The sequence below is a fragment of the Cottoperca gobio genome, chromosome 1 (genome assembly GCF_900634415.1).
Source record: "Cottoperca gobio chromosome 1, fCotGob3.1, whole genome shotgun sequence".
Classification (NCBI taxonomy): domain Eukaryota; kingdom Metazoa; phylum Chordata; class Actinopteri; order Perciformes; family Bovichtidae; genus Cottoperca; species Cottoperca gobio.
This window is the reverse complement of record NC_041355.1, coordinates 3,187,194-3,205,970: the sequence shown is the minus strand read 5'-3', so window position 1 is coordinate 3,205,970 and position 18,777 is coordinate 3,187,194. Positions and strand designations below refer to the sequence as shown.

At 39.6% G+C, this 18,777-nt stretch overlaps 1 protein-coding gene across 1 annotated transcript in view; it reads left to right on the top strand.

The window, feature by feature from the left end:
- Window positions 1-18,777, top strand: part of tbck (TBC1 domain containing kinase) — a 44,983-nt gene that overhangs the window by 15,031 nt on the left and 11,175 nt on the right. The window contains exon 23 of the mRNA XM_029439103.1: window positions 6,113-6,285. Within this exon, the coding sequence (XP_029294963.1) occupies window positions 6,113-6,285 (173 nt within the window). The remainder of the gene's footprint in view (window positions 1-6,112; window positions 6,286-18,777) is intronic.

Below are 18,777 nucleotides of genomic sequence, written 5' to 3'. Positions count from 1 at the left end.
GGGATTTAAAACCAACAGAGATTGAGACGATTTGTCTAAAAAAGGAACGCTGCAGCATTCTGTTTAACTTAGGCCAGCAGCCTGAAATCAGCGCTGCTACACTTCACTGTGTTTTACTGTCCAACACACTCATGTGATTGAGGCAGGAGGAGAGCCAGTTGTCCTTATAAAGGTAAAATATGTTGGCCCAAAGCTGCAGTCAGCTTCTTTGGCAAGTTTCCTGAGAGTGGCTGCCGCTGCCAGCTCGTTTCTGTATATTTCTTCCAGTCTTATTACCGCAGCTCGTGTATATACCTGAGTAGTTACAGTGTAGTATCTGGCTCTCATCTCTAAACTATATTAGGAATGCATTCTGGGCTTTAGACTGACTTCAAACAGAACTTGTTTTTCTTAAGTTTTCTGGGCCAAGTTTTCTGGAGTGTACTATAACGTGTAACTGCTAACTCCACTCCAGTACCAGTAACAGCAAGACATGTATCCACGCTACTACATGACAGTAGAGGTCTTACTACTGTGGGCTTACTCACCTCTAATGTGCAGGGTTTGTTTTTTTTAGCCATGCTAGCAGAATTGGTTGTTCCACAGCGATGGTGCAGACTGTAATTTCTCAACAACTAGAGGACAGATTGCCATAAAACATCGTACAGGCATTGAATGGTTGTGGGAGCGCGTCTATGTCCCCTCTGTGCTGCCCAGCTCAATATGCTGTTAATATGACTGTTTTATGTTCTCTGCGATGTTTAGGGTTAAGGTTTCCCTAGGTTAAATGTTCAATGTGTGTTCCCCCCGGGTCAATATGTTGAAGTTACCCACAGCTGACAGTTTTCTTGTCCTTTTTTTGACATTTACATCTCCACAGTGGCTGAGCATATTTAAAACTGCAGTTGAAACGTCCATCTTCCTGTTTTGTTCTTCTGCGATTTGAACTGTGAAGGAAGACCTTAGCACTCACTCACAATGTGAGTTTATCTCAAGAGACACACGAGCCCCGGGAACATGGGGGATGAACATGCTTTTACTAGCACCCGCTCAAAATGTAGTTTGGGTAATTCCTCAGCTGTATGCTACGTTAGCCAACAACATGCTAAAGCCAAGATGATTATCATGTCGCCTATTATACCCACTAAAAGCATGTTAGCGTTGTCATTTTGAGAATTACGTGGGCATGCTGATAGAATTTAGCACCACAGAGCCAAAGCACAGTAGAAGCTGCTCGTGTGTCTGTGTAAGCCAACCCTTCTTAACCGTTAAAAACAAAATAAGTGAGTCATAGACTAACACGTTTGGCCGTGTAGAATGAGTAAGTTCGGAAAGTTTCTAATAGCTTCCTTTTGTTGGAAGCAAGGTCAATCAGTTTGCGCTCTGCCTCACCACATCATGTAGTTATCAGTACACACACACACACACACACGGACAGTGAGTTATGTGAGATATCTTGTGATTTGTGGCCCGCACCTGCTCCTTCCTTGCCATCAGGCGTTCAGAATTGATGCGCTCATACGACTGAGGCTTACATTCATTTGTTTCAGAGCAGACTCCACATGCTCCACGTGCTTGTAACTACAGAAAGTACAAGTGTGAAGCCAGAAAAAACACACTCTGCTGCTGGCTGGACATTATCTAAATACAATAAAAAAGAACAAAAATACACTTAATCTAGTTTATGTAGCACACAGGAAAGAGAAGTCAAAGATTTCTAAAGAGAAAGAATGAACCATTTTACTTTATAGACAGTTATCGTCGTGCTGTTAAGTGAACAACCTAAACCTGCTTCTGTGGGAGCGCATCATTCCCCACTTTGCACCATTCATGTCTGATAAACCCCATCATTGATATTTCTGTTAATTTCAGCCTGTGCGTGACGGAAGTCTGTATTTAGTGGAAATGACTGTGGCATTGCATTCTCCATTTTGACTTAATCTGAGGCTCAGAGAAGCGGATGAACTTCACAGGGTGCATAAGTAGGCTTGACATTTAGTCGTGGAATAAAAACAAGTCCGCTGTCTTTGCAACCGTCGGGATAAAAGTTAACGTTCGAGATAACATTACGGGACAGCGGCTCTTAAATGATTCAGACACACTCTTCTCTTTCCCTCCTTCTAGGCAGTAAATGGGGCCAGTGACAATAATTCTCAGTGACAAGCCTATTACACATAACACTAGCGAAGTCTATAGTTGCCAATATTCCAACGAAGGAGAGCGGTCCAAATGTAAGAGCGATGGCGACTATAAGGTCGTGCTCCCACCCCTGCTTCACCAAACTGTCAATATTTACTGTTACTCCTCATCCTGACCTTCACACAAACTTTCTCTTAGCGTGCTTTGTTTTGTGAACGACATCACACTCAGAGTCTGAAATGATATTATATGTGAAACAGGTAAGCGTTTTGCCTTAGAGACAGTAATACATCTCAGCCTGCCACTCGTTTAGCAATTAATCTCATTTTGTGATTCCAATTTGCTTAGTCTTGTAGCCTCGGGTGATCTATAACTTTCCCTTGTTTGAGACTTCATTGATTCACAATGGACCGGAGAGGCTCTCCGGCTGACAGGAACCGTGTATTTACTGATGATGCAGCGCCACTTGCCTTCACGGGACATTAGCATCTGTCTCAATGAGCAGAGCTGGGCACAGAACCGATGAGCTCTTGTTATAGACGTTTAGTTCTGAGAAAAACAACCACAAGCTGCTGAAAGTGCTCAAGGCAACATTGCACACAGGGACACTTTGAAAACACCGGCAAAAGGAGAAGACGGATATTGATGTTGAAGGTTTATTGTAGGGAGTGCATGACATATCAGCGTTTACATTTGGGGATTAGACTCATAGTCTAGTCTGGAGCATTTTAAAATAAAAATATTCTATGACAAGCAACCAGCGTTTAGGAGTACTATCCATAGGATCCTGGCATTATTAACCTGGGGTGGATTTCATGAATAATCTCACATTCACTCCAGGAATTGTGCTCAAAGTTAAACTACGTCTACAAATAGTCAGACCTTAGAGGAGCTGAGGAGCTCCCTGCACTATACTCTGTATAATTATCATTTAAGAATGACTGACACTGACTACTTTATTAATACATTTCAGAGCTCTGTAAATGTATTATAATGTCATCAATGTGCAATCAACGCATTCAGAAGAGCAAAAGGCTGCTCTGTGCACAATTTCATGCAAGAAAAGCAATGGCACAGATTGAAACAAGTTGATTTCAATCTAATGCAGCATCTTTCATTTTATCCAGTATCCTTTATCCTCTTCATTTTTTATTTACTGTACACTTGGTTGCATTGACTGTACACATGTTGGTTGCATTGACTGTACACATGTTGGTTGCATTGACTGTACACATGTTGGTTGCATTGACTGTACACATGTTGGTTGCATTGACTGTACACATGTTGGTTGCATTGACTGTACACATGTTGGTTGCATTGACTACACATGTTGGTTGCATTGACTACACATGTTGGTTGCATTGACTGTACACATGTTGGTTGCATTGACTGTACACATGTTGGTTGCATTGACTACACATGTTGGTTGCATTGACTACACATGTTGGTTGCATTGACTGTACACATGTTGGTTGCAGTTTTACCTGCAGTATCTGGTCATTATGAAAAGAAACGACAAGGTATTGGTAACTCTCTTATAATGATAGTATTGGCCAATGTATCCAACCCGTTCAAAAAGGACAAAAGTAGGACAATTCATTTAATTTGTATCGTAATTATTAATATTCAGTGAAATAAATGTAACCAAGCAAAAAAACAAATGACTCTATAAAAGCTTATTTATTTCTTAATTTCTTCTCAATCAAAGTTATATTCCCTCCCAATCAATGTTAAACAGCGAAATACTGACAGTCAAATTAAAAACTAACGGGGTAAATGTTAGACACACTTTGACAACGTTAATTAAACATTTTGAATATTTGATATATAAACTGAAAATGTAAAATGAACACATTTGAGTCAAGTCAAAAGTCTTTAACTTCCAAGTCGAGTCTCATGTAAATGGAATAAAGCAACAGCATGCATCATTCCCTCACATTATGTGCAAATATAATTACATGTAGTGGTATACAGAATAACTATGTATGAAAGACTATAGATAATCACTTCATGTCATCATGGTTTACATTTAAAGTGTTATTAATAAAGGGAGATGTCACAACTGATGGTTGGGTTTATAATCTGTGGGTTGATGATGAAGACTCATTTTCATGGTTTGTATATTATATTATTAAGAGTTCAAACACTAAAATGCAACTGATTTTCTCTATGTATTTCAATTCACTAAATTCTTTCATCTCCATTATTGTCCAGTTTATCTTCCTTCGCACCACAATCCAATTCCACAATTCCCCCGAGTTGCTCTTAACTAATCATGCTATTCTATTATTTGTGGCAACAAGTCACAGCCCACAATCAGCGCCTCGTAATTACTCAAATGTAATTTTGTGTGACTAAAAAGAAAAATGGGACTTTAAGAGAATTGGCTGCCTTGGAATGCCCAGCTGAGCCCAGGGCTTGTTAAAAGCACTATCAATCTCCTCGTCCTCATTCCTGCCTCTTTTAGCTGGAGGAGATATTGCATGCAGCGTTCGTCGCCCTAGGGAGGGAAAATGTGTTTCCCTGAACTGCCTGTGAGCCTGTCGGTGAGGAATCTCAGACCACCAATGTGTTTTTCACTGGAATGAACCTTGTAACTGAGTCTGTGAGGTCCTAGCCCATGAGAGCTGACAGCCCCCTAAACTTGATGGCGCTGTGGGACATATAGAGGGGGAAAGATACATCTTTTATATTATTTCACTTGGCCTAGGTGCAGGTCATACCAAGGAGCACTCATTAGGCAGACTTGCTTATTATCCACGAAAAAAAGGGAGTGAAAGAGAGAAGCCGTCAGTGTGAAGGAAAGAATTCCTAATTTACCCAAATCCTCGGATAATCCAGTGGGTCCCTGTTACCTAATCCTCTCTATTCTCAAAGCGAGAAGGATGGAGAGGCATTAGAAGGGGAACAGAAGAAGATTTTGCTCTGCACTTAACATTTTGAGCTCAGATGAGGGACAGCAGCTAAACGATGGCCAGATATCTTCTTAATTAAAGAGCCACGGCCACTGAATGACTGTTTAGGATTATTAATGGCAGCAAAAGGTCAAGGTCAAGCTGCTCACTTCTGCAACTAAACCTCCCACATACATTTACATAATCCTTTATGTCTGATGCAAGGGAGGGAATCACATTTATATTAATTCATTTAACACTCTAGCAGCAGTTAAATCATTTGTTAACATAAAATGTTGTGAGTGGTAATTGAAAATTCAGAGATTAGCAGATGAACATCCTCTGTTATGAGTTTATTTAGGTGAAATGTGTAAAGGGTTGCCATTATATTTGGTAGCCTACAGATAGTTATGTTTACCTCAGTATAAAGTGTAATTGCTTTGGTGATCCTCTGAGTTCTAATAGTGTCCAAAAGGTTTATTTGTCCAATACTTAGCTTAAGTAGCAAATAGCTGCTAAACAAATTACATTTTTATCAGCGTTAGCTGTACTTTGTGTTTAGTGCTAATTAGCAAACGTTAGCATGCTAACACACTAAACTAAGAGGGTGACCATGGTAAACATTACACCTGCTAAACATCAGAATGTTGGCATTGTTGTTGTTAGCATGCTAACTTTAGCATTTAGCTCAAAGTCCTACTGTGCCTAAGTACAGCCTCACAGAGCCGCTAGCTTAGCTGTACTTTGTGTTTAGTGCTAATTAGCAAACATTAGCATGCTAACACACTAAACTAAGATGGTGATCATGGTAAACATTCCACCTGCTAAACATCTGAATGTTGGCATTGTTGTTGTAAGCATGTTAGCATGCTAACATTTAGCACTACTGCGGCCTCACAGAGCCGCTAGTTTAGCTGTAGAATAAAAGTGTTGTTTGCACATTTATTTGACTTTAATTGGGTGTAGGTTAAAGCAATAAAACAATTCATAAAGGAAAAAAAGCAATATTAGGGCTGCTCTATTGTTCATGACTTCACTCATAGGATGGGATTAACTTAATCTTTGGCAAGTATTTTTATCCTGTTGTTTTTGTTCCACAGAAATTGACATTGAGCGCTGTGTTCGTGAATCCATCAACCTCTTCTGCTGGAGTCCAAGGAGTGCTACATACCGACAGCATGCTCAGCCACCAAAGGCTGCGGGTGACAACGGCTTTGGGAAAGCGGCAACGTACTACACGTCTGACTACCAAGACATGCCAAAGACAGACCTGGTGAGTTTTACTCATCACACACATCAATTTTACAGAAGAAAAAAAAAAGAAATCTAAAGTTAGCCACCTTTTGTGGTGAACTGATTTTCATTAGTATCTACAAAGTACATCCAACTGTTACGAGTCAGTGACTGTTCAGGTTAAGCCACAGTGAGGAAGTATTCTTTAATTATTTCTGTGGTTTGTTTTCAGTACAATAGAAGGTTTTGTTCCTGGTGTCTGGTGTCAGAGGTAATGAGCTGTCTATTTCGACACAATACAGGTTCCAATGAAGATGAACTGTTTGTAAAAGGCAGCGTGAGATGGGAATTTTTCACGAGAATTTAATTCACCATAACTGGTTTTCTGATATGTTGCATACGTGACGGAATTGATAACGCTTTATGTATCAGCATGGTAATAACATAGTAATAATGGGACACATTGTTGGTCATTTCAGAGGTGTTATCTTGGTAAGAACAGAGAAAACATATGGCTAATAGTGTGGTTTAATGTTTGTAATGGAATACTTATAACTGTGGAAAATATTGCAACATATGGGTCAGTAAATATAGGCTATGAAGTTGCTGAAAATACAAAGTATTATTGGGTAATAGTCGCTTAGTATTAAAATCAGTGTCCAGTCTTATTGTCTTAACTTTGAGCTGATACATCGCATAGTAATAATAGGTTATCTTAAGGCAAGGAAAAATGAGTTAATAGTGTAACATGCTTGTTAATATTAGGGTTAAAAATGTATTCTAATACTCATAAAGTAATAGAAATAGAAATCAATAATTACCCCACAAGAAATGAAATTCTATTCTAATGGTAAGGTAAGGCTGTCGAAATCTATTTTCAAAAGCAGTTATCAGTAATTTGAAATATGTACATCAGCCTGTAACTATATGGTCTAATATGAACCTTGTTTGATTTCTGTTCAATAATAAATCTATAGCATGTATGTAAGTCCGTATGACCCATACAGACTGGTACTTTACAGACGTGATGGGTGATTTTATAAAAGGTTTATTAAATCACCAGCAGCTGATTTATAAGGTATAGAGTTTGCCTGTGAGATATTTGTCAGCTGTCACACTTTTATTTGTGAAATATTTCCCAAACATGAATAGAATAACTGTTGCTATGGATTTTCTTTTCTGCTCTTATGTTATAAATTCTGCCTCTTTCTGATTTGCACAAAGAGTGACTCACTGCACACTACCAAACACCTGTTCTCTTCACTAATCAACCCAATTGTACAGCAGCACAGTGACTCCAGTAAGCCTGTTAAGCTGAATTGATTTTTCCTGTTAGAATGAGTTCTTCAACAATTAAAAGTTACAGTCTATTGCTCGATACAGTACATGGCGACCTCAGTCTTTAATTCCCAAAGTGGCCAAATATTGATTTGTTTTAAAATGTCTTCCCTTTACAGAAACAAACAGTCAAAATGTCTCAGCTTAAATAAAGGAAAACTTTATTTATATTGCACAATTTCAAAATGCATTACATTCAATTAGATTCATTCGACAGATGATTTTGTCCAAAGCAAAAGTTAATTCAGCCTCCATAGGCCCATTCTCCTAAGTTACAGAAATACAGATGCACTGTACGTGCTATTAAAATAAAACACAGCAAAAAAGTATTTAAACAAAGCAGCATAAAAGTTGTTCATACTTAGTTTTGAGGAGTGTTTATTGATATGCTGCTGTCTTTCACACAGGCCTTTTGTCTTTGTTTAGTTTTTGTGGCGCAACCTTGTTTGCCTTTCACACCTGAATGCATCGTGTCCAGAAAGCTCACAAACACTCTTGTCAGCCCCTATCTGCTGTGTACCCAAGTGATTGCTGTAATCTTTCTCATTCAGCTTCGGCTGAATGAGAAATGGGTGGGTGGTGGCATTGATCCATGGCCGCATCTATCTGCATCCCACCTCTTCTTCAGAAAACATTGAGGAAGGAGTGCACTTTGTTGAAACGTCACTCTTATCACTGGACTGACCACAGGCACACACACATACAGTACACACAACACTCTTTGTACAGTATGACTGCAGAGAAGAAACTCAGTAAAAATGAAGTTAAATGATGATCTAGAAATTCTTTGCTCATTACTCATTATTACACATTTCAGCTTAGATTAAATGTAGACTTGAAGACTGCTGACTCTATGAAATTCTTTTCAGGCATTTCACTTCCTCAGTTAAAGCCTATATATAAAGTTTATATTGTGTGTGAAGTGCTGCAAGAGTAAAAGTTAAGATTGTGGCAACAGCAAAGGAAGGTTTATAGGAAATTGCATATTACAACATGCAGTCTTGTAGAAAATCCCTTTTCAGTTGCCCCTACAAGAACAATCAGAAGATAATGCCTCATGTAAATACCTTAATCAGGATAAACTGGCTTGTTTTTTTCTGTTTGAAAGCGCTTGTTTAAGGTGTTCACTATCTTTTCTCCAGATTAAAATGTGAACAAACACTTATTCAAGGATTCAGGGATTCAAGGATTATTGTTGTGAAAAGCAGCCGTAGCCTCGTCCCTTTAGGCTACAGTCAGAAAAACGTGACAAAACGTAACAGAAACACTAGTGTATTCCTGTCGTGCATTTATTAAAGAAATTGCATCAGGAGGAATGTAAACAGCAGAAACAAAAACAATGGGGAATTTTCTATGCAGATGATATGTCCGGCATCTTTAACAACTTTGACGTTTGAGCAGCAAGCAGCATTGATGTAAACACAGAGTCCGCCCGTCCTCTCGTCTCACCGGAGTCCTGCACTCTGTCCTGCGGTCCGTCCATCAAGTGCAACAACTTGATCCAGGATGCCACGATGAAGCCTCTGTAAAGGTGTGGGCACCAAAGTCACGTTGCTGGATTAGTCTTATTTTCCCTGCGATTGGACATCAGCCAGGAGCAAGCTGCGTAGTGGAATAGCCTTAGGTCCTTGCTGGGTTAGTTTGGCTCCAATCTCGCCTCTCCTCCTGGGGCGGTCACTCTGCCCTGGGTGGCGTTTGGTCCGGCAGGTCTGACTGGATGCTTGGAAGATGCCGTGGGCAGCGATTGTCTCAAGATCTGCTGCATTTAATCTACACCGAGGGGAATTGCATACTAAAAAGGCTGCGACTTTGGAAGATATTCCCCAGATTTGATTAACTCAGACTGCTGAAGCATCTTTAGCTATAATGTGTAATGTATTTTTGCACAGAGCAAGGACTTTTGATAATGTCCCGTTATGCCTACTTAGAGTGACATGTTTTGAAGAAGGGATCTCCTTAGGGCCAGTATATAAAAGAGGAATGATTACAGCAAGCAAAACCTGTTTAGCTGTACATGTGGCGAAAATAAGGCAACACATACACCACTTGTGCTAAAAACTTTCCATCCAATCTCCCAAAGGAGACGACCTCCAAACCAGCTGTGGATCATCACGCAATAATGAACCCTATCTAAAGCCCTGTGTGCTCCACAATGTCTTGACTCCCCAAAATGATTGTAAAAAGTTGTGTGGCTGATACTGTACACGTGCACACTTGTTTGTGTAACACGCTGCCCTACCGCCCCTCTCTCTGGTAAGAGAACAGGAGGCTCTGTCAGCAGATTCTCAGCCCTCGTAGTAAACAGACAGACATCTCCCTGGACAGCTGCTGTCCATTCAGCTTGGTCTGAGTGAGTGAGAAAACAAGCTCTCCTTCTCCTTTCTCTGGGCCACTAATAAGACAATCTAAACATAGCAAAACAAATACAAACATTACGCTAGACTTGTTCCATTAATTAAATTGACTCTGTCTTATCAATCTTTGATATAGTTTGTCTCCAGTTAGTTCATCTATATATAGGTGAACTAGAAATTGGTGGTTGTGAGCAGAAGTACGGAAAACCTACTGCATGGGCCAAGGAAGAACCCATGAAATTCTAAAGCGTATCTGAATCGAATACGCAAATTATGTTTCACTAACATTGTGAGATAGGTCAAGGCATTCGCGCTGCGTTCATGGTGCATTCAGAAGACATGGGGAAATTAGTCGGAACAACAACTCGGCAACAGCCGTCATCCTCTGTGCAACAAAATGCAACATATCCCCTTCTAGTTTCCACGGAAGACGGAAGAAGGACTTCCCAACTCGGGAGATGGGACCATCTGAGGACCAATGGGCTTGGCGGAGGTTTACGCTCTCCCAGTGCCATTCTAGTTAATAATGGTGTTTGCATGCAGATTTGTGCCCAACTGCTAGCAAGTGAGTGACGCTCCCCTGTGGCAGCCGTAGAGGAGCAGAATTTGGGCACCGATAGCTGTAAACAGCTTAATGTGTTCCTAGATGTATAAACCGTTCATCTCAACACAACTGAACACACATGATAAATGTGTATATTTACTTGCCACTGTAATGTGCTGTTCATAAAGAAGATGATGTTAGCATTGGCTGGAAAGTCCTTAATACATCAAATGTGTTGCTTTGAGAAATAAAAAGGAATCCAAATATGGCTAGTGCTGTTCCCTGTGGATGAGCAGATGTTTGCTAACTATCATCTAACAGCTGGCAGAGCTGGTATTTTAATGATTGAGGGAATGGATGTCCATGAGTAAACAGAAATGCCTCCAGGTTCTAATTTTTCAGTACTTTTGCGCGACATGTAACCATTAAAATGTAAAAACTGTGAGTCAGAGGAGCATGTTCAATTAGGCAGGACAATGTACACAAGACTTGATGTGAAATGTGATGTAAATCCAGCCTTTTAAATCTTCACTTCCTAAGACGAAGACACAATCACATGAACGCCTCGATCATATACAGTATATGATGCAATCTATTACAACATCTCTGCAATAAATTGTATCATTTGAAGTTTATTATATGAAATTCTGTTGACAATATGAAAGATTTCAGATGCAGATACAGATGTCCATATAATTGATTAAATACGTCTCTGACACATGGTCCCCAGACACTGAACCCTACAAGCTTCACATATTTATTTCAGGGCTGTTCAAGTTGTTGATTGCATTCCCGTTATTTTTAAAATAATAAGTAAAGTCTATAACAAACTCCAGTGATTCTTCCAAGTAAAGCTAAAACTGCTCTTCAAAGTCATACTTTGTATTTCAGCTAGAGCACTGTACAAACATATTGTACAATTTGAAAGTTTTTTTGTAACCTTTTGGATTTCAGTGTGTTAGGACAAACATTCTGAAACACTGTGCTCTTGTGATCTTCAGTGTTTCAGTCATCAAATGTAATTGCAGCATTATATTTCTAACACTGTAACTCAGTTGTCAAAGTGCACGTCTGGACTCTTTTGTCAGCAAATATATATGAGAATTTAAATTTCTCATGAAAAGAAATCATTCATGTTCAAGCAATATTGGTTACTGCTGAATGGCCAGAATTAAAACAGGAAGTATATGAAAAGCTGGAAGAATTATTTGCTTTAAAACCTCCTGCTGAGACACCACATACTGTGTTGTTTGATATGTGAAAACCTCAGCACAGCTACAATCAAGCAATGTGAAGGCACTTTAAATGAGTCATTGACCTTGTCACCAAGCTTTATCCAAGCTGTACAACACTGTTGTTCCCAGTTCAATATGTTAAGTGGTTAGGTTTCTTTTGGCAACTGTGGACCATGAGCGTTTGAGCATTTGCACAAAGCACTGCAGAGGATTTGTTTTTATCAGCGGCTCCAGTTTAGCCTCATCACTGTCAGGCCAGTGAAATGTGAAAGTGTCATTAAGCCATTTTCAGTTGACACACGCTGCTCGTCATGACATTTAAGTCACCACGGAGAGCTCAGCCGAGCAACTGAGCTCGTTCAACTTTAAGGATATGTCCTTATCCACTTTTGTATCATTTGTCACGAGCAATACAACACAGCAGGGTTTAGCTAGTTGTGTCAAACCTAACTTTTGATTGATGTGACAGCAGATAATTTGTAAAAGGGCGAGAACTGCTGCACCTACGTGATTAAACCGCCGATTGTGTCAATTTTCAACTAAGGGTGTTTTTTTATGATTAGTCGGCATCAACGACATTTTGTGACTCAGACTATGATCTTTTCATCCAAGTGTTAATCCCGTCCGTCAGTTTTTGTTCACTGATGTGTACAGAAAAGATTAGCATTGGTGGCTTATCAAAACAACTGCTCGTCTGTGGTTTTCTGTTCTGTTTACCTGGTTGAAGGAATTCGTTTTTTACTCGAGTAAGTAATCTTTTAAAAGCATTCCTTGCTTGAAAGCAGACTGATTGACCCACTCTTCAATGTTCACCACTTTTTGTTTGTTTGGAGCTTATTTAGACAAATGTTTAAAAAAATGTACACAACTCCCAAAGATGATAAACTGGTATTTATTTATCAGAAACAAATCCTGTTCTTCTTGTGTCCTCTTTTCCCCGTCTGTTTTGCTCATTAGCATTACAAGTTAAACACAAATTGTATTTTATATTGACCGGCCATCTAGTGAACTATGCTGATTTATGCACACACACACACACACTTGAAAACAGCCACATGCGCCACTGCTTCAGTGATTAAATGGTGTGTGATCGTCAACAGGACTTCCTGTAATCATTGCTCATCCCAGCGAAAAGCACTGCCAGCTCAGGACTTTAAGATCCAGCTGTACACACACATGCTGTATCTGGTCCAAAACCAAAAACGTGGGTTCACATTTGATGGAGAGATTGGTGCAACTGTGTTCCCTTTTATATTTGGCTTTTCATCTTGTTTTTGAAGTATTAATTACCAAGAACAAGTTTCTTTTTTAAATGAATAAACTCCATTTTAGGTGTTTTTGAAGGGAGCTCAGCTGTCCCGGTTTACAACGTAATTCAGCCATGATCTTCTCATCTCTGGTTTTGGGTTAGGGTTAGGGTTACAACACTAAAAAGCAGGAAGTTAAAGCTGGTATCCTTAATGTTTCAGTAGGTAACGTACAGTATGTGTAACATTTCATTCTCAATGGGGGCATATTAGAAAGAAACTCTGCTATTAAGAAATTTCGATCAGCTTGTTAGTTTGTTCTGCTGCTGGGGAGCATCGACATGACGCATGACAAATACCAGCTTACATGTATTTACAGTGATAGTATGTAAATATTCTTTCAGCCTTCTTTGCAAATAGAACTTACTCTACATTGCAGTGCAGTCCTGTTTGTTCATCAGTTTCCTGCTCACATTTCACTTCTTTAAAGACAAAGAGCATCTGACCTCTCAAATAGTTGTTTTTTTAATCTATGATGCAACAAAACATCCATCCTATCTTTAACACAACATGAAATTAACTCTATAAGTCCTTAATTTGTTTGAAAAGATGTAGACAGCCCAAGAGTCCACACCCCTCCACTTAAGTTCTTTATTGAAGTAAACAATGCATAAAATATCAAAACCGGTTACTGTGTAAAGGACAGTAATTGATCACTTTTAATGTTTACGCTTGCCTACAGAGACTTGTTGTATCCCTACTTCTCAGGTATGTTATTATCCTGACGTCACCTGAAAACTGTGAAAACCTGTGGTCACGCCTGCTGAAAGCACGCAACCGCAGCCCGCCGCATCGGATGGCTCTCTGATCACGGGACCTTCTCCTTTTAATGGCACGAGACACGAGCGCCTCTCCAAAGTAAACAAGTTTAGTAGCAGTGGCTCTCCACAGCCGGCTAGCTTTCACAATAGGAAGTAGTTAGCAAGGAGCTAACTGCATTCTGCTAAATGACAAATCGTCAACTGAGGGTTAACAAGGTCTATCTGACAAATTGATCGAGGGAAATGAATCACGTGATCATTTTAAGCAGAGGAATAACTTATTCAAAACGTTTTGCTGCCAACTGTTTTATATGTAATCTAGTAGATAGTAGTTCAAGTTAAGATCATTAGTAGTTCAAGTTAAGATCATTAGTAGTTCAAGTTAAGATCATTAGTAGTTTAATAAAAAGTCTTAAAAATTCAGATTTATTAGCAAATATAATTTTCACTTTTAAGTTTCCTGCCACGTGGAAGTTGTGTAAACATTTTTAGAGCTTAAAATGAAGCTAAGTTGCATAAAATACAGTTGAGGGATTAAATTTAAAATTTTCGGGGTGGGGAAATGTCAGATAGACTTGGGACTCTGGTTTTCCAACCATTTCGGAACCACAAAGGTCTATCTGCAAAATTAGTTTAGTTTCTACCCTTAATACACTGAATTGGCCCAAATAGTCTTAATATCACTACCTAGTGTGTAGCATGTGATATGTCAACATTGGTTGGAATTGGTTTTATAGCGTCATATAGTTCATACACGTTATGAACTGTTGAATTTTCAAATGCGTTTTTCTCAAAACTCGTCAAAGTGCAGATAAACCTTGTTAAAGGTCCCTGTCACACATATCCGTATGACAGAAACGTATACCGGCGCATACGAAATATCGGCAATAGGTTGATATAAATGAAGGGTAAGTTATGATCGTTTGAAGGACGCAGACGATACGCCGAACACAGGCAGACATACACAGTTCCGTATGCCGGCGTATATGAAAATTAGCTAAAAATACGTCCAACTTTTCCACAGTGGTATTGTAGCTGACGTATACATAACGTATACATAACGAATTATTATACGTATGTCAAACATTGATAGCGTATCACTTACCTATTTAAAACGTATCAGAGCGTCTGGCCAACGGAGCTGGAAAAGTGCCATCTGGTTCACGTCATGCTGATGCTGGAGAACGGCTAACATGCTGAACGCTAGCTGTACTGTAGAAACACGTTTAATAAAGTTACTCCGTCGTCAGGCATCATCTTAACATCGGGTAGGAATAGGGTATCCACTCGTTATCAATACATTGGCTGTAGGATTCACCGTCAGCCGACGTAGCCTTTATCTAACGTACCTCTAACGTAGTCACGTAGGTATTTACATACTATATTTACGTAGGTAAGTATTCACGTACGTATTCTGTATTCACGTATGTCTAACGTCACGTAACGTCGGCATATCTTATGAAGCACACGTCGGGTACGTCCAGTAATTTTGAACATTCTCAAAACATCAGCGTTCAACAACGCACCCCAGCGTAACACCGCCTGCTCTTAACGAACACTACTTATACCTTACCTTATATCTACGTAATACCAGTAGTGTTGCCGATATTTTGTATACGACATATTTTTGTATGTCTTATGCATTCGTTGGGCATTCGTCTGATACATTTTGTATAGTAAGTGATGCTCTATCAATAGGTTAGACATGCGTATCTGTATATGTTCACTTTTCCGATCCGATGAAAAGTTGGACGTATTTGGACTTCTGACACATTTTCTGTACATACGGATATGTGTGACAGGGCCTTTACCCTCAGTTGACGAAATGGAGCGACCGGTCTCCTCGGTCCTGCACACAGCTTAACAACCAGTAAACCGCAAGGACACAACGACTCGATCAGCAACACACCGCCACAAAGAAAACAGCACGCTGTTTTTCTTCCAACTCAAAGGATTCGCCAGAGAAGCTGACAGTCCTGTATATTTTAGATTACATTAACTGGTTATCATTTTCCTCTGATTCAGAAATGCCAATGAGCAGGTGGTGCCCCCATTGAGGTGACTTGGTGTAAATTAAGTCATACTAATTAATTCCTTCTGATAGCCATGTTTATGCCTAATGCACCAACTTCATTTTATGATTTGTTGAATATTAATAGTTTTATTTATACAAATGATCATTGATATTTGTTAATAACCAGAACCTTAACTTAATGGCGACACTGGCAGTGTTGCGAACCAGTGTTCACGATATTCACAATTGCGCAACATAAATTTTCAGCATATTTATAATGTTTGGTGAAAACCAACATCTTTGATTCCACTTTTAAACCTTGCCAGACATTTCTTTTATTCACCACGACTAGTCTGCAACAGGAGTAGACATCCAGCTGTACTTACAAACAAGTGCATTGTGATAAAAATGTAATTATAGTGTAAGTCTTTAAGAAGCTATGATAGGATATTTATAGGAATTGTAAGATTTTCAGTTCAGCATTATAAACCAGGGTTTCAATGTAATTAAGTCAAGTTGTCAAAATGTTCTGTTAAGTACTCCTATAATTAAGACACAGCGTGCCCCCGGCCCTGTGTTACACAGAGAGTTTATACCAGACTGAAACTGCCAAGCATTCAGCCTGAGTAATAGAGCCTGAGATTGAGCCACAGTGTGCTACCAGCCCTGTGAAATAAGTTATTTACTTAGCTGTTACCGCCACATGTTCCAGTCTGAGTCAATTTTAAAGAAACAATCCTTCAATTGTAATTACCCTGCATTTCAGTTAGTGCATGTTGCAATTTTTGTAAGAAACTTAGTTTTGAAAACTTAGTTTACCTTTGTGGCCCCAAACTATCATGCCGACTAGACCCGCTAAATCAAGGGTGTTAAACATGCGGCCCGGGGGCCAAAACCGACCCGCCAGAGGGTCCAATCCGGCCCGCGGGATGACTTTGCAAAGTGTACAAATTAGTTGTTTTGATCATAAAGTAAAATACTGTTCCAGATACCTGTGACGAAATGTTTTGTGCCTTTGTGCCTTTGTACATTGTGATCTGTAAGTTGCAATGCACATGTGTAAATGATAAACTAATACTATTGTTGAAATTTCACCTTTATTTTCTTAAGACATTTCAGGTTGTTCATAATGTTTTGTAAAAAGATAACATTTTAACATTTTCAGAATGTACTTGCACTAAAACGAAGGGAAGAATTTGGAGTTGTTGTTATTTACAGGTTATTATGCTGTGATGTTACTGGTCCGGCCCACTTCAGATCAAATTGTGCTGCATGTGGCCCCTGAACTAAAATGAGTTTGACACCCCTGCGCTAAATGGTGCCACAGAAAGCTACTCCACATAGTTTAAGCCACTAGTGTTTGGTTAGTGTACTGCAGAAGATACACTAAAAGGTGTCTACCAACGCAACACCATAGCCAACCACATTTAGTTTGTTGTACTAAACAACCTGGTTATCCTCATCCTCCATTAGACACAAAAATGGAGATCCCCTGTGTAGAACCATTTATTTCTTCCATAGCATGGAGCCTGAGCCCTGGCTGCGCTCAACTAATCCGCAGATTATTTTCAGCGGGTGCAGGAAAGAAATAGAATCGCTACCTAATAAAAGGTGTGAAGCACAGACGGCATCCAAAGACCCAATGTTAACCTTGTTTCTAATTTTTGCTTTTGTCTTTCAGAGCAAAATAGCAAAAAATAATTAGATTCCTTACAGCACAACATGCTTGTCTTCTTCATGAAGTTCAGACAGCTAACAAGAAAGTCATGCGCTTCTTAGATAACCTGCACGTTATTTGCTCACACAAGGAGGAACTTTTAAAGCTCAAATCAGAATGTCTTGCCTCACCACAGTTGTGATTCTGGTTACCCTGATTCACACTCCTCCCTTGAATAGAGATTAACACGCTCTCCAATCATAACATTTCCCACCGACTCTTAGTCCTTGATCACCACAACCCAAAGGTTAAAGACGGCAGAAGGACACTTAGCCATTTACACCGATTGCGATGAGGCAGGCATTCTGACAATAGAAGTTATAGGAAGCCATACTCAGAAGTTCTGGCCCAGAATTGGCGTGACCAGCCAATAGACCAATTAGATGATCACAGCATCTCTGACCGCAGCTCAGCATGGTCAATATCTATCAGACGGTGACAGTGCCTCTGAATGCCTCTGGCTACCTGGAGCGTTACAGCCCTGAGCCACGAGTTAAGCACATGAGTATCAGAATTCGCTCCTGACGGTACTAGCTAACAACTCAGTCCACCCTGCACTGACAGTAAGACATGTGTTGTACCTTTACTCTTCATGCAGTCACAAGAGGAAGTTTGAGGCTGCTGCTTGTAGTAGAGTTGTGTTGGATTGCATCATATGCAGGGTTTCTTGCTGTGTTTTGTAGTGGAGGTGGTCTACTGCACCTGAAATCCAAACGCATTTTAATTAAATAAAACATAACTTTTCAGAGAAAGAGAGAAATGGCACTATTTCCAACAGCAAAAGCCTTGTATTTAATGAGTATGGCTATTGTTTTGGCCATCATCTACTAACTACATTGGGGGCATGAGGCAAGATGCATCAGGACCTGGGCGGCTTGTGACCTCCATGGAAACCTTGATATTGTATTCCTAATATTAGTATATTGCATCAAATATGCACAGATGTTTCTATTTGTCTGTTCACTCAGTATACATTTACATTTTACTTTTAAATGGTTGTTAAACATCAGATTAAAGAGATGAGTTACTTTCTTTGCAACAAACCAAATTGGTGGTGATGGCAGTAAGACATAAAGAATACGTGTTACCTAGAATAGCTATTGCCAACTCTGTGTATAATTCAAGAGAGCAGAGTAAAGGTACTTATTAAAAACTATGCCCCGCTCCTTACACCTCGTCCCTTTTCCCATTCTGACTTTGTGTTGATGCAGTTGCATCCTTTAAACTTATGCATACGAATTGTCACCATCAGATATCAGATC